This window comes from Notolepis coatsorum (assembly GCF_963971535.1).
Source record: "Notolepis coatsorum genome assembly, chromosome: 5".
In the NCBI taxonomy this organism is placed as follows: domain Eukaryota; kingdom Metazoa; phylum Chordata; class Actinopteri; order Aulopiformes; family Paralepididae; genus Notolepis; species Notolepis coatsorum.
In genome coordinates, this window is record NC_140169.1 from 133,194,254 (window position 1) to 133,209,603 (window position 15,350).

Here is a 15,350-nt window from a genome sequence, read left to right on the forward strand (position 1 = left end):
TCATCTGAGGCTATGGCCATAGAGAAACTCCTTCCAGAACCACGGAGGGGGTGGGCACAGCCAGATTAAAAGTTATAGCCTAGTTATAGCTCTACTTAAAAAATCTTGTTTTATGATGCAAACATACCATAGTAGCAATTCATGGACCCTGTCTGCTGCCGATTTCCCTGACTACGAAAAAGGTTTTGGAAAAAGAAGATGAAAGGATTTTTAAACAACTACTTTGAATTTAATCAGTAAAAATAAAACAGACAGCACACTTGTCTCAAGGAGACACAAAATGGCCATAAGCAACAACTATTAGTTACGCTGTACATATAAACAACTTGTACATTTGCTCAAGAAAATCACATTATTACAATATGTAACACTGACAACAAAAGTCACATTTATGTCAAACAGATAAAACATGAAGACAGGAGCCTCTCATAGCTTTGTATTCTGCACACCGTATATTATTGCAAGTCTCTGCTTACTGCTGTATGTTTTTCTTGGTGGGAGGGCTCTGAATTTGCATTTTCTGACCATATGACACTAGAATTTATTTTAAACGTGTGAAACATCACAACATTCTATCAAAATAGAAAATAATTTCATAAAAAAATCTGTATTGAACATGAATCCCAATTAAAATTAACAAAAGAAATACAAATGTATAAATATAAACACAGAATGCAGAAAATGTTAAGGTTAAGTCCAAGCGAGTCACTCCAGAGCTCTTCTCTGGAAATATGATGAGATTTTCTTCATCGATCTCGGCGAGCGGACAGTCTGAAACACAAGGGAGAAGAGGGTAAGTGGCAATACATATAATAAACATACATATAAACATCATAGCTTAGCAAAATAACCCACCCTAAAATAGTTTACGTAGTTTTACGTTTATATTTCTACAATATTGTACAGCTCGGTTTAAATTTGTGAGCGGTGTATCAGTTCAACCGTTAGAACGTGAATACTTAACTGACGCATTATTTATATTTATAAAAAAAAAAAACGGTTGGCCCCACGGAGAGATGGAGTTGCAACTAAATAGTTACATGTGCCCCGGGGTAACTGGTAGGTGTAAATCATAGTGTCACAGAATTATACTCTGCACAACTGCACTTTCCTCTGTCGCACATCATCATGTTTTAATCACGCAGTAATCTAGCAGAGACCTAATTTATTGATATATTTCAATTTGGATCTAGCATACTACAATGTAGTACAATGCCAAGTGGGTCATGCCTGCCGGCAAGCTAATGCATACGGTAACCATGACGATGGAAATCTATATTTTCTTGGAAATGACTTCACGCCCCCCAAACTGGTTATGTTGTGCCCTAAGTAATCATGGTGCGACCAACTTTAGTGGCTTATTTAGTTACAAACTAACAAATTTGAGTAGTTACTGAGCCTCTGGTGCCGTCTTCACACCCCGACTTAGGAGATCATACACATAGCTGGTGTAAAGCAGTGCAGAGACAATACTCTGATGTCATCAACCGGTCATAGTCTAGGACACCATGACGGTACCCACGATATGCAATTTTCCTGGGATATGCATACATTTTATGATTCCGATCTGTAAGCCTTACGTTTAAATAAAACTCATGTGGATGCAATAAATCAAAACCAAAAATTCTATGAGCCCACAAAGTGGACCACTAATCATAGTCAATGGATCTACTCCAAAAACGGTCACTTGATGAAGCTCATAGATGAGATTCAAGTCTTGATGCTCCGATTCCCAGCTTTAGGGAGAGTCGTGATGAAAGATATGGACTCAACACGGTAATTTAGAACAACACATTGTAAGCTGTTTTAGGATGGATTTTCCCTTTAAAACACACGTATTTAGTTCATAACCTCTAATTCACTTGAAAGGGATACTCCACATTTCTGTCCGTTCAAAAAAACACTTGCATAAGTGTTTTTTAATTTTTAATTTTTTATATTGGAATCAGATTTTATTATGAGATTTAGATTTGTTTTGTTAGCAGTAGCCCATTTGTTAACAATGCGAATGCAGTCATTGTGTGTCCAAATTTGTTTCTAAAATGTCTTTATTTTTTTAATCTTTTTCCCCCTCCATTTTCCTCCCATCCCAATGTTAGTCGTTATGCCAATTCCCAATCCCCTTCCTGGTCGCTGCGCACTTACCCCCCACAGTCGGTCTGGGAGAGTGGAGGCTATCACGTGCTTCCTCCGACACACGTCCAGCCAATCAACCGCTTCTTTTCACCTGGCAGCGCGGATTCTCATTGAGAGGGTGTAGCGTGTGGAAGGATCACACTATCCCACTCAAGTCCTATCCGCGCTTAGCAGGCGCCCCGACCGAACTGTAGGAGTCGCTGTTTACAACGACCCGGACCCACCCCGCCAGCTTCTCCCACCCTCTAATACTGCCAATTGTATTAGTGTGAACGGCCAGCCAAGCTGGTGACAACCCCGGAGCTGTGAGCTGGATTCGAACAGGCAAATCTAGCCGCTCCGGGGTTTGGTGACGAACGCAATCTCCGTTACGCCACCTGACCGCCCGTCTAAAATGTCTTTCTATATGGTAGGGCCATTTTGGAAGTTGTGACCTACAATTGTATTTAAAAAAAAATAATAATAATTAGAGATGGTTTTGACAGACTGCCACTAACTAGTAATAAACACTAGTAGGTACACCATCTCAGAAACCAAAACACTAGTGCAAGTGCTTTTTGGACGGAGATGATTCTCCATTCGTGAAAATCCAAATAGGTTTCTTAAAAATGGGTGGAATATCCCCTTAATTCCCTCCTGAGCCAGTGACTAACGTGCTTACTGGTGAAACTGCTATCCTGCTGTCTGGTTTCTTGGAGGCACTGGGGCTTCTGGTGTGGATGGGGCTTCTGGGACGACTGGGGCTTCCGTGACCCATCTTCAGTCTTTGGCCCATAACCGATAACCAGTCCGCCGCCCCCGGAGAGTGATTCTCCTTGTCCGTCTGGCTCGACGGGACTCGTCTGTCCTCGGCGTGAGAGTCCGTTTCTACCAGAGTCTCCTCGCGCCCGTCCGTTTCCGTCTGGCATCGGTCCTCCTGGGCGGTGAGGCACATGCCCGCCAGCTGCCGGTTTCTCTTGGCCGCGGGGTAGAGCTCTGTGACACAATCGCACTGCTCCGCGCCTTCACAGCCGCCCGGCGCGTCGTCGCTCGTCTCCAGCCTGCGCTTGACTCGCCGCTCTGAGGGAGGAGGGGGGGCGCCCGCCGGGCTCTGGGGGCGCGGGCTGAGGACCCTCCGTAGGGCGGGACTGACCCGGTCGGCGGGAGAGCCAGGGTTGTGGGAAAACCACTGTTTGATGGAAGGCGAGCTTCTCTGGCGAAGGGGGCGAGCCTTGCCGCCCTTGGCCTGGACGGGGGAGGTGGTGCTGGAGGGCAGTGGCAGAGAAGCCCCACTGGGGGCGCAGGAGGCCGGCTGGGGTGAAGCCAGGGATCCCAGACTCTCTGTCCTTGGGCTCTTGGCGGGTGTGCGTTGAGCTTGGCTCAGAGGCCCTTTTGGAGAGAGCACAAGATACACACAGTTAACTATCAAAAGAGCCTTAATATTTGTAGCCTGAAACCTAGACCTGGGACATTCTATGAGATTGACTGATACATTTTGCACTAAATAGTTTAAAAGGGATACAAATATCCACTGGTTGCACATTTCTCAATGTAGTCAGGATTACAGACACCAAATTGCTGCTTTATTGGCCCTTACAACAAAGGCCAAGTCACTCAGTGGTGGGCGTAAAATATTTGTTTTATTTAAAATTGAAGTGCGATAGATAGAACTACGAGATAACCGATTCAACGATAATTAAATGTATGCAATTTAAACTTCACACCAAGTTATTAGTTCACAATAGTATGTTAATCAATTAAAGATCCCATATTGTAGTTAAATACGTAAGTCTTTGAGGTCCTTTTCTTTGCTGAAAACCCCCCACAAGAGTATGCATTGTTTGTCTCCATCCTACCTATGTATATCATTCAGAAAACTGTTGGAAGTTACGGTCTGTGTTCCCAGGATTTATTATTCACTCCCTAAAGCCCGTTCTGAACTGGGAAGTATGCTGAACGTGTCGGCACGCTGCTCCCTCAACTTGGAATCGGTTTTATTTCACAGTTTGTGTTAGTAGGCCCATCAAAGACGAGATATATGCGCACAAGCACTGAAAAAGCAGGGGCCTTTAAGAAAAATTGGATGAGCAATTTTACAGATCAATGCTGCCGGATTTCCACATTCATATCAGTTATTTTTACACCCCTACTTTGCACTAATAGTACCCTGTGTTTATCTTGGGATGCATTGTGAATTGCAAAGCCCTTACTCATGGTTGCTCATTGCCCACACCCTAGGCTCCGTTACCCATACTGTATGAACTTTGAACTCCGTTGCCTATACTCAACTTACCTTCTGCTTTCACTGTCTACAACAGCCCTACCCTGTAATCATAGCAGTCATAGCAATCATTAATCATTACCTAATCAACTACCTACCTCATACTATAGTCTACCAATATAACTCTGTATGATACAATACAATAATGCTGTATATTTATATATTCATATTTACCATATATATATGTATCCACATCCGTCTGAATATACCTGCATATAATCATATTATATAACCATAATGTTTTTATACCTGTATCACTGTACATACATCTGATCATTATTGTTGTAATCACTTGTATATTGCACTTTACTGTTACATCTGCACTCTGGTTGGATGCCAAACTTATTTCCGTTGTACTGTCCTTGTGCTGCATAATGATAATAATAATAATAATAATAACTTTATTTGTATAGCACTTTTCATACAGAGGTTGCAGTTCAAAGTGCTTCACAACAGTATGATGACAGTACATTTTAATCCAACCTATTACATCTTGTGGAGCTGGTCTCACTGGGTGCATTCAGAAGGAACCGGATGAACTGGAGACGAGCACTGTCTGTCTGTACTATCCGTCTGTCGTCGTTTTGACTGAGCCCGTTGCTCCTGTGTAACTTTGGACTGGGTGATGTTTTGGGACTGTGATTCGTATATACGCCAACCTTGTGCTCACTGCTCAGTGAATTGTATTCGTCTCCAATTGTTCCATGTCGTCTCGTCTGCAACCCTATTAAACATGCTGCTGCCCGTGTTGGCCAAGACACCCAATGGGCTCATTTAGAAGGAACACGCCTACATTTTGGGGAATTTGCTTACCGTCTTCTCCAGAGAGAAACAATAAGATAGATACCAGTTTGTGTTCCTTTAAATAAAAAGGTTAAAAAATGTAATTGATATTCAGGTGGATTTCCTCCATAATGCCACGCTCAGAACGATTGATTGCTTGATTGATTGTTTTGGGTTTAATGAAGTGAGGAGAGACTAGAGTGCAGTGCAGTAGATTGCATCTGTATTCTGCAGACCGTCCTCATGATATACAGAATACGACAATTGGGCCCCTTTTGTGAGAGTTGCGCACAGGGCCGACTACATATGTGGCACTCACTACGGAACTTACTTGCACCGGACCCAGTGGAGCCTGACTTGAGACGTGCCCAGCCCACAAGGTTGGCCTCTCCCACTGAGGAGTTCACTCCAGCCATCGCCCGGTCAAGCCTCCAGATCCGTACTGTGTTGTCATCAGAGCAGGAAGCGATCTGCACAAGAGATAGTGGATATTATATACATCAAATCGATCTCCCTTACCTATAGACCGGTTTCTCATCCAGCCAGACTCTGTGTGCTCGCGCACGCATCAAGGAGGCAAAAAGGAACGTAATCCTCGCCAGAACAACGGGGCAGACTGCAATATCTTTACATTTGTTAGCCATGCTAGATATGTAAAAGGTGAAAGACTCACTCACAGCCATGCTGATTTGGCTAAATGAGATCCAGCCATTTTAGTTTTGAAACAACTTCCCATGGTTTCTCCATAGACCTCCATTATACTTTTAGTCAGGGGAGTGCCATGGTTTCTCCATAGACCTCCATTATACTTTTAGTCAGGGGAGTGCCATGGTTTCTCCATAGAGCTCCATTATACTTTTAGTCAGGGGAGTGCCATGGTTTATACTTTTAGTCAAGGGAGTGCCATGGTTTCTCCATAGAGCTCCATTATACTTTTAGTCAGGGGAGTGTCATGGTTTCTCCATAGAGCCCTGTTGTACTTTATTTAGCACTGCAGCTCGCGCAGGTGGTGTGGGGGGCAACGCAAGTCACGTGATTCAGCGGATATTGCTGATTGGCTCAAACACGGTATGTTTATAAACAAGAAGAAACCCATCTATTAAACACTTAACCTTTACAGCGAGTAAACACAAAAAACACCAAGGAGACAGAATGGATATTGTGCTGCTAGCTATGGCTATGGCTACTTACTTGAATGTCTATTCACTCGTCACAGTTACTCCGTCAGCGCTCACAAGCGATCGTATAAATAAAATGGTAAATGGCTGCATTTATATAGCGCTTTTAACCCAAGCGCTTTACAATTTGTTCCACATTTTTACCCATTCACTCACACTGACGGCGGAGGCAACCATGCAAGGTGCCAACCTGCTTATCGGGAGCAGTTAGGGGTTAAGTGTCTTGCTCAAGGACACGTCAACACACTGCCCGGGAGGAGTGGGAATCGAACCAGGAACCTCCGGATAACCAGGCGACTGCTCTACCTACGAGCCACTGTTGCCCCTAAATAAGATACAAAGCCAGGACCTCACCTTAGTGAAATCAGTGGGGCACCACGCAAGAGTGGTCACTTCCTGGCTATGGCCCTGAAGCATCATGGGATCTTGTTTAGGGTCAGAGATCTGATGATGAAGAAGAGGAGGAAGAGAGATGGGTTAAACACACAATCTCTACACTATTCATAATATCAACAGTGTTTTAAGTCACTGAGTTTTGTAAATGGCCTTCACCTTCCAGATGTATGTGTGATGGTCACTTGAGCCACTAGCCAAGAACTGGTCATCTGGGCTAATAGTAGATTTGACGTAAAAAGAAGAGTTGACGTGGCCACTGAAGACTGCCACTGTGTGAGGAAAAACAACACATATTCAAATTCACAGAAATGGGTGCAGTGCAGAGATTAAAAAAAATATACCCCTTGATACAAAAGAGAAAATAGAAGGATGGATAGTTCAAGCTACACAAGGCGTGACGTGGGGAAAAAAGCCAACAAGATAATGTCTGTCAGGAGACTCAACAGTCTCAACAATGGACTGGTCACATGAACCTTAAAAGGTTCACATTTAAACCGTAAAAAGGTTCCCATGGCTCACGTTTTTGTGTTCATTTCTGTAGAAGAGCCCATAGCCATATGTATCCACTCCATACTGGAGGATATGAACAATATTACATAAAGTCAAGAAAAATTTCAAATAAATCAGCTGTATGTTATACCGGTGTAAAAAACAACAAGAAACAACCAAACAGTAAAAGCCTGACAGCTGATTGGCTCCAGGTGAAAGAAAGACTGGCACCCTGTACATTCAGTACTCATGGTAAGGCAATTATATATGTTGTCAGGCATGTGCAGAGAACAGCCTAATCAAATCTAACCGTGTCTAATCATGTGTCAGTTAAGCACATGCTGTGACTTAGCCTGTAGCCTGTAAGGCCTGTCAAGCTAATTACTATGCAGAGAGATCACGGCTATAGGAGAGCTGTTGGAAAGGAAAGTATTTTGAAAGGACGTGTGTCAAACTTTATGGACGTTTTAAAAATGTCTCTCTGGCTTAACATAACATAGTAATAAAATTGTCTGACTGCTCCTTGAAGGGGAGGTCATTTAGGTCAGTACAGTACCTAATATTTCACAACTCTTGAATGTCTAACCTAGGTAGCACTGAGGCCTGCGCCCCCTAGAAGCCTGTCTGCAGGGACTAGAGTGAACTTGTAGAAGCACGAGGATCACAGCAAACACAGGCCTACACAGTTAATCTCTGGGAGTTGTATAAACAATGCCATATTGCCTGTGCTCCAGCCGGTTCTTCGTCCATCTAGGAGTTTTCATTTAGGTTATAACCAAAATAATTGTGCACAGCACCATCTGGTGGTGGACAATGGTGGTTGCACACTTTCTGCACAGATGCCCTCGTTTACCTGGAGCGGTTTTCAGTCCACTGACGTTGAACATGTAGATGTTGTCGTCGGTACAGTTGGAGAACAGGTTGGACCGCGTGGAGTCCATGACGAGGCCAGAATAACCTGGTACATAGAATAAAAATTTAAAGACAGCTCATTTGCTCATTCTTGCCCATTTACCACATATCAAGGAAAGAAAACCTACATGACCTTATTAGTAGAGAACAAACCTAGTTTCCGTGTGCTGGAGCCAGGGTAGGGGTACGTCTGGAGCGGGACAGGGTCGTGATGGAAGGCAGTGTAGTTCTTCCTGAGGTCCCAAACCTTGATTATCCTGGTTGGGGGTGAATAGCACACATCAAGCAAGCAAGTCCATCAGTTGTTGTAATTTTTTAGAGGCGCAGTACATTTATATTCACTGACTGAATAGAAAATGACAGCATTAGTTACCCGTCAACGGCTCCAGCGGAGATGAGGGTGTGTTCGTCCCGGAACAAAACCACCGTGACACTTTGCTGGGAATCCTGCAGGGGGTGGATAGGGCAGATTTGATGAGATAAGATGCCTCTGTCACGATCTCGTGTGTCAGTTCATGAAATAAAAAAAACACTGAAAACTGGCACCAAGGCCGGTCGCTGGAGGAACTGACCACAGAGGGAGCCATTCCGCGCGGGCCGGGGCGCCTCTTCTTCGTCTTGGACGGCGTGGTTCTGTCCGACTTGTTGTGCGCCCCGCTGATCTGCTTCACGTGCCTGTAGAAGCCGTCTGAAGAGAAGAACAAACACAAACACCCAAACAACACGCCAATACGCATAGTTAGTAAGAAGGTAAATAAAAACATTTTATTATGGAGGCCGTACAGTTCAGCGGCAATTACCAGGCTGTTGCTGTTGTGTCCGTACCTTTTTTGCTGCATCTGGTGTCCCAGACCATAATGTTCCCATCTCTGCCCCCAGTACAGAATACAGCTGTTGGAGGAAACAAGACGATACAGTCACTGGTTTACTCTGCAGCACAGTGACAAGGACCCCCCCCCCCCCCCCACCAACCTCCTGAACCTCTACTCCAAAACTGAACTCTGTTGTCTATACCATATTTATCTACTGCGTACTGTACTTCAGATTGTATATTGTATTGTATATTCCTCTTTACTTACTTTTTGTTTTACTGTATGAAGCACTCTCAGGGGCTCATACAGAACCAAGCATTTCACCGTAAAGTACGTGTATTTTATTGTGACAATTAATAAACAAACTTGAAACTTGAACTGCATCGGTCTTACACTGTATTAATACCTACTTTCATTATACTATGTATATCCAACCAACCTATACTTTTTCCATATAACACTGTATAATAAAACGGTACACACTATATCACTGGCTACTAGATTGGTTATATCAACCATAGTGTATTCATACTTGTACCACTGTATACAACAGTACTGTACATACATTAGCTTAGCATATTTACTCTGTAGCTTTTTCAAATATACTCATGTTATACACGTATACTACAATGCACTTAATTGCTCGTTTGGACTCTGGTTAGATATAAACTTAATTTAGTTGTACTCTGTACCTTGTGCAATGACAAATACATTGAATCTAATCTAACTCAGAGAGACAATGGGGAGAGGAAGGCGCATAATCAAAGTGTTAAGCAACACAGATATGGAACAGTCCTTTAACACAGAGAGAGAATGTGCAACACGTCCAATAGGCCTCTCCTAGGTTCTGTCACAGTGTTTGTTGTTTTTAATGTATTTATTTTGAGGAGAGTGTGGGCAGTCCCACTTCCCGTAGTATGTTTTCTCTATTGAGATTGAGAGTTTAAAAGGCTGAGATGGACATAGATTAGGGGGAGACACAGGAGAGACGTTTCTGGCGGGATTCGATGCTAGTCCAGCAGGGGGTACAGGGGGTCTTAACCACTAAACCAACTATGGGCAGATGTATTATTCATTATGGACGCACCGATATAAAAATGTGGCCGATACAGATAACCGATAATACATTGTTTGTACACACCGAAAGTGATGAGCCATGAAAATATTATAAGCTGGAAAACTGTACACTGGAATATTGATAAAGCCATACTTGGTCATTGTACATTGGAGGGGGTTGGGTTAGGACATTTGCAGGGGCCAGTTTCGAATTGCAGTCTCCCGTAGGTGTTCTTTGAGAGTGTTTTTGAAAGTGTGTAGTGATTCACATTCCTTTACAGCTTTGGGTAGGGCGTTCCACATTGATGTGGCATAATTGCTAAACGTGTTTAGTCCCTTGTTTGAGCCGAATCTGGGTTTAACATGATTTGTGGAGCTCCCTCTGGTGTTGTGATCGTGGTATTCACTGACCTTTGGGAAGTATTTTGACATGTACATGGGTACCTTGGTCGTGTAGTGTATCTTGTAGACCAGGCCCATTGCAAGTTGCTGTACTCTGTCGTCTACTCTAAGCCATCCTAGGTTGTCAAAGTGGGCAGGGGTGAGGTGGGTTCTAGGAGTCAGGTCAAGCAGTAGTCTGACCAGTTTGTTTTGAGATGTTTGTAATTTTGTTTTAGTGCCTTTGAGGTGCTTTGGTACCATGAGGTAGGTGCAAGCATAGTCGTAGTACCCTTGAATGAGTGCTCCTGCCAGAGTCTTCAGGGTATTCTTGTTTACCAGAGAGGAGATCCGGTACAAGAATCGAGTTCGTTTGTTGACTTTTTTATTACATTAGATGCCATTTTGTCACAGGAAAGATTAGCCTCTAGGATGGAACCCAGGTAGGTAATTTCATCTTTCCTTGTGACAATATTGTCACCCACTGTAACTGAGAAGCCGTCGGTCTTGCCGAGTTTGTTATTTTAACCGAAGAGAATGGACTCTGTTTTGCCCATGTGTAATGATAGTTTGTTATCGTTAAGCCATATGCCGTTTTGCCTAGTTCCGAGCTGAGGGTTTTTTCAACCTGTAACTTGTTCTTGTCAGAGACCAGCAGGGCTGAGTCATCCGCAAACAGGAACAAGTTGCAGTCACAAGCTGACGACATGTCATTTGCATAAATTAGGAACAGTAGCGGTCCTAGTATGCTTCCTTGTGGAACACCACAGCTCACTGGGAGGGGGGGGGGGGTAGGGTACAGTTTACCTCCACCATCTGTTCTCTCCCCTCCAGGTAGGATTGTATCCAGCTCACTGATAGACTATCAAAACCAATTGCTTTTAGCTTGTCAATCAGAATGGTGTGATTGACAGTGTCGAAGGCCTTTTGTAGGTCCAGCATGACCATGCCGCAGTATTTGCCCGCGTCCACCTCTTGTTTGATGTGGTCTTTCAAATAGAGAAGGCATGTGTCAGTGGAGTGGGATGTTCTGAAGCCAGATTGGAATTCGAAGATTAGATTTTTTTCCGCTGGGTACTTTTCGACCTGTTCGTATACTATTTTTTCCATGACTTTCGAGATGGAGATAAGGATAGAAACAGGGCAGTAGTTGCCTGGGTCTAATTTACTGCCCTTTTTGTGCAGGGGTGTTACTCTCGCAATTTTGAAGTCCTTGGGGACGTGTCCCTGTTTTATGGAGAGGTTTATTATGTGTGTGATGACTGGGGTGATGGCGGCTGCTGAGTCTCTGAGGAATTTGGAGGGGATGTTGTCATGGCCAGTGGCCTTGTTCGGTTGGAGGGCGCTCAGTTTTTTTGAGTACCTCATCTATTGTTACCATTTCCAGTTTGAAGTCATCTTTGTGGACCCCTAGGTTCTTGTAGTATGCTACTATGTGTTCTACCCCATAATGCCCTGAGTGGGAGGGTAGTTTGTTTACCAATGTTGTGGCTATGTTTGTGAAGAAAGTGTTTAAGTAATTGGCTACATCCAGCTTGTCTGTGATGAGCGTGTTGTCCGTCTTTATGTTTATGTTTGAGAATCTGGTTTTAAGTTTTTTACTGCAGCCTAGTTGATTATTGAGTAATTTCCAAAGTTCACATAGTTTGTTTTTGTTTTCCTCAGTTTTGTCATTGATGAATATTTTTTTAGCAGTTTTGATCGTGGAGTTTACGTCATTTCTTAGTCTGTTTCTTTCTAGTTTGAGTTCAGTCACATGGGCTTGGAGTTCACTGCTCGTGCTTTTGGTAAGCTTTGACTGACTTTTACGAAACTCAGAGCATCATATCCGTCTATATATATATATTCTATTATTCCTACAACTTGGCGTCACATCGACGTTTCAGCAAGTCATTCTCCTTGCTGTACATACATTCATAGTGCGTAGTTCCATAGTGTGTAGTTCCATAGAATGTATAGGCATGTCAAGACTTTCTTTTGGCAATGGGATTGAGTTTCTTCATTGAGTGCTTATCCTATCATTAGGGCACAAATATCTTGTATTTAATTGAACCCTTTCACTCTACCACACTACAGAAGGTTACCCTTTCACTACCACACTACAAACGGTTAACCGTCTGTAGTGTGGTAGTGAAAGGGTTAACATTCTGTAGTGTGGTTGTGAAAGGGTTAACCCCTTTGCCATGTGGTAGTGAAGGGGTTAAAAGAAAAAAAGGAACTTGAGGATGGAATGGGCCGTTACCTTTCTCCTGTGGTGTGAAGGACACAGACTTGAGGCTGCACTGGTGCCCCTTGAAGGCCCCGAGCAGCTCCCCAGACCTCACATCCCACAACTTGGCCATCTGGTCACCCGAAGCAGTTACCTGAGGACGACACATACATTATGCATTAGTGATGTGTGGGTCAGCTCTGACATCACCCAAACCTGCTCCGCAGATTGACCGTTGTTCCATCTGCGACTGTCGAGTTTCTTCCGACATCAATTACGATATCTGTTCACGTGTAAAATCCCAGGATAAATAATCCAATCACTGTTCGTCTCATTCAACTGTGTGATGATGTAAAGTGTGATATCAAACAAAAGCTGATATTTTCAAATAACACCCCCTCAAATATATATATATATTTTTTTTGTACGACTATATACATTTATTTGTATGACTAATAAGCCAACTTTGTTCTCTTCATCTGCACACACAACCATCACCTGAAATCTCAGACGCTTTTTTTCTTCCCAGACATTCAACCGCCCCAGCCTGCAGGTATAACTAGCTAATATGCATGTTTATATTACATACATGATGCCAAGATCAGAGCAGGGGTTCTGAACCGGTTTGGCAGGTGACTCCATTATTTTGACATACCGATAGATTATACATTGCGTCAAGTGAATAAAAAGTTTAATTCCTCTGTGGGGAACAGTTATGTGCTTGACAACTGTGCAGAGGCTGGAATGGCTTTCACTGGGGGCTCTTTGTCATTTTGAAAGTAGTTTTTTATTTCAAACTGACAACTAGAAGTTGTTAGGAATTTGATTAGGAATCTTTCTAACTACCCAACTTTCATAGCAGGGGCCCCTACACAGGGTACCACCCAGTTCACGGTTGAGAAAGCCATTAGATAGTATTATGTAGGAAGCACACACAACCAAAGTAATTTCAATACTGTACTCACCAAGCTAGCCTCCCCTGGCACCCAGGCCAGGTCAAACACGGCGTTCTCATGGGCCAACCATTCTGTGAATAATAAAAATTAATCAGAACCACTGTCTCCGTTAGCACCAAAACAAGGCACTATTTTTGACAGGCCTTACTAGTTGGGCCCATTTCCTGATGACAGGCCGAATGACAGCACAGTGTTTGTGTAGAACCGGAGTCACTGTACTGTACATACCTTTAATAATTGGGTTTTCGCGGTTCTCTGTGTTGTAGAGCCTAACGATGCCTTCTTCGTTGGCCACCGCGAGAACACTGTGCTGTCCTTTCACTGAAGGGCAGAGAGAGAGGGCGGTGAAGTTACACCAGGAAGGTAACACGTAGTTGATGGTCTCCAATACACTGAGGAATAGCAAACAAAATTACCAGTGGAGAAGGCCGATCCAAACGGGGGCACTGCAACGCCCAAGTTCCCGTAGGAGATGTGTTCGTCGTGTCGTACACACTGGAAGCCTCCTAGCATAGAGGTCAGGGGGTATTCTGGACGAGGATCTGGTGAAATTGGTAACTTAACGTTAGGAGAAAAAACAATGCATTCCGATCTATGGTCACACTGTTAAGTTTTGATTGATTGAAAACTTTATTAACAGATTGCAGAATGGGTACAATACAGTACGGCTCTCAATACACACAATTGTTAAGGGGATGCAGACCAGAGAAAGACTTTCGTCTTGTTTACATCAGGGTCCCCCATTTTCAATTCATCATAACATATATGACATACAGATACAGTACTGTTTGTGATACAAAATAGTCTAAAAAATAGAGTATATACATTTGAGGGGGAAGAAACTGTACATTGGAGGAGGTTGGGGTTGGGTAGGTGGGGTGGGGGGGACTGTACATTGGGAGTTCAGCTTCAGGTCCTATGCTGACATAGAGAGGGACACGTCAGCTAACGTTATTTATGTGTAATAAAACACAAGATAGGCATTCCCATTGCCAAAATAGCGTCTAACACGCCTATAACTAACTATGGAAAGGAAGGACACACTACAAATGTATTACATGGCCCATAATGGCCCCCAAACAGCATTGCCAACTTCCAACAGATCCATTAGTTTAGTCTGAAAAAGTAAGAACACATTACAACACTTGATCGACAACAATTGATAAGAACTAACGTTATTCAGATCAGTGACAACTTCAGGCCTTACTGCTGCAACTGCTGGCTAACGGCGTTACGAAGTAAATTGGGTTAAGCTAATGCTAATACACAGAAGATACAGCTTGCACTGAGGAACCACAATGCAAAACTATGACATCTCACCATTGCACCTCCGTCTACAGAGTCCTCTGTCCACAATAGAGCGAAAAAGCATTTCTGCACTTTGGTAGAAGTCGATCTATTCCAAATATTTGTATCTACACAGGAATGTCCTCCCGTTCCGATCAGATGTGGTCGACGTGGTCGCCTTGTGTCGCTCGTTTGCTTCTCTTTCCCGCGAACAGAATGTCGGATCAGAGAGACCGAATCCCCCGCTAAACCCGCGACGCGTTCAGTCATTGGTTGAAAAGGGTCCTTCCTCCGCGCGCTGGGTTTCCTGTCGATAGACCACCGCAACACTTCCGGGTTCATGGGAGAGAGCGGGGCGGGGCGTGAATAGAGAAGGCTATAATCAACACTCATTCATTTCTCTCCCCGCCCCCCCCTCACGAGCTCCATGTAAGGCGGAAGTGTTACAGTGATCTATGTCAGTCGAGCAGCATAATCGTTTGTACTTCTGGTCAGGAC

At 43.6% G+C, this 15,350-nt stretch overlaps 1 protein-coding gene across 1 annotated transcript; it reads right to left on the reverse strand.

Annotated features, from left to right (window-relative positions):
• Positions 1-213: 213 nt before the first annotated feature.
• Positions 214-15,030, reverse strand: dtl (denticleless E3 ubiquitin protein ligase homolog). The gene is made up of 15 exons (XM_084314598.1): positions 14,886-15,030; positions 13,982-14,107; positions 13,794-13,886; positions 13,575-13,636; positions 12,643-12,763; positions 8,980-9,045; positions 8,727-8,842; positions 8,528-8,601; positions 8,308-8,411; positions 8,096-8,200; positions 6,910-7,022; positions 6,712-6,801; positions 5,511-5,649; positions 2,798-3,504; positions 214-771 (listed from the first exon to the last, which is right to left on the reverse strand). The coding sequence occupies exons 1-15, from the start codon at positions 14,935-14,937 to the stop codon at positions 706-708; spliced, it is 2,034 nt and encodes a 677-aa protein (XP_084170724.1). The 5' UTR covers positions 14,938-15,030; the 3' UTR covers positions 214-705.
• Between the last annotated feature and the right edge of the window lie 320 nt (positions 15,031-15,350).

Bases quoted from the DNA above. Each gene is read 5' to 3' on its own strand.
- dtl (XM_084314598.1), bottom strand. From the start codon at position 14,937: ATGCTTTTTCGCTCTATTGTGGACAGAGGACTCTGTAGACGGAGGTGC. The intron at 12,764-13,574 runs GTGAGTACAGTA...TGTCGTCCTCAG, and splicing joins TGCCAGGGGAGGCTAGCTTG to GTAACTGCTTCGGGTGACCA. The intron at 8,412-8,527 runs GTAACTAATGCT...ACCCCCAACCAG, and splicing joins TCCGCTGGAGCCGTTGACGG to GATAATCAAGGTTTGGGACC.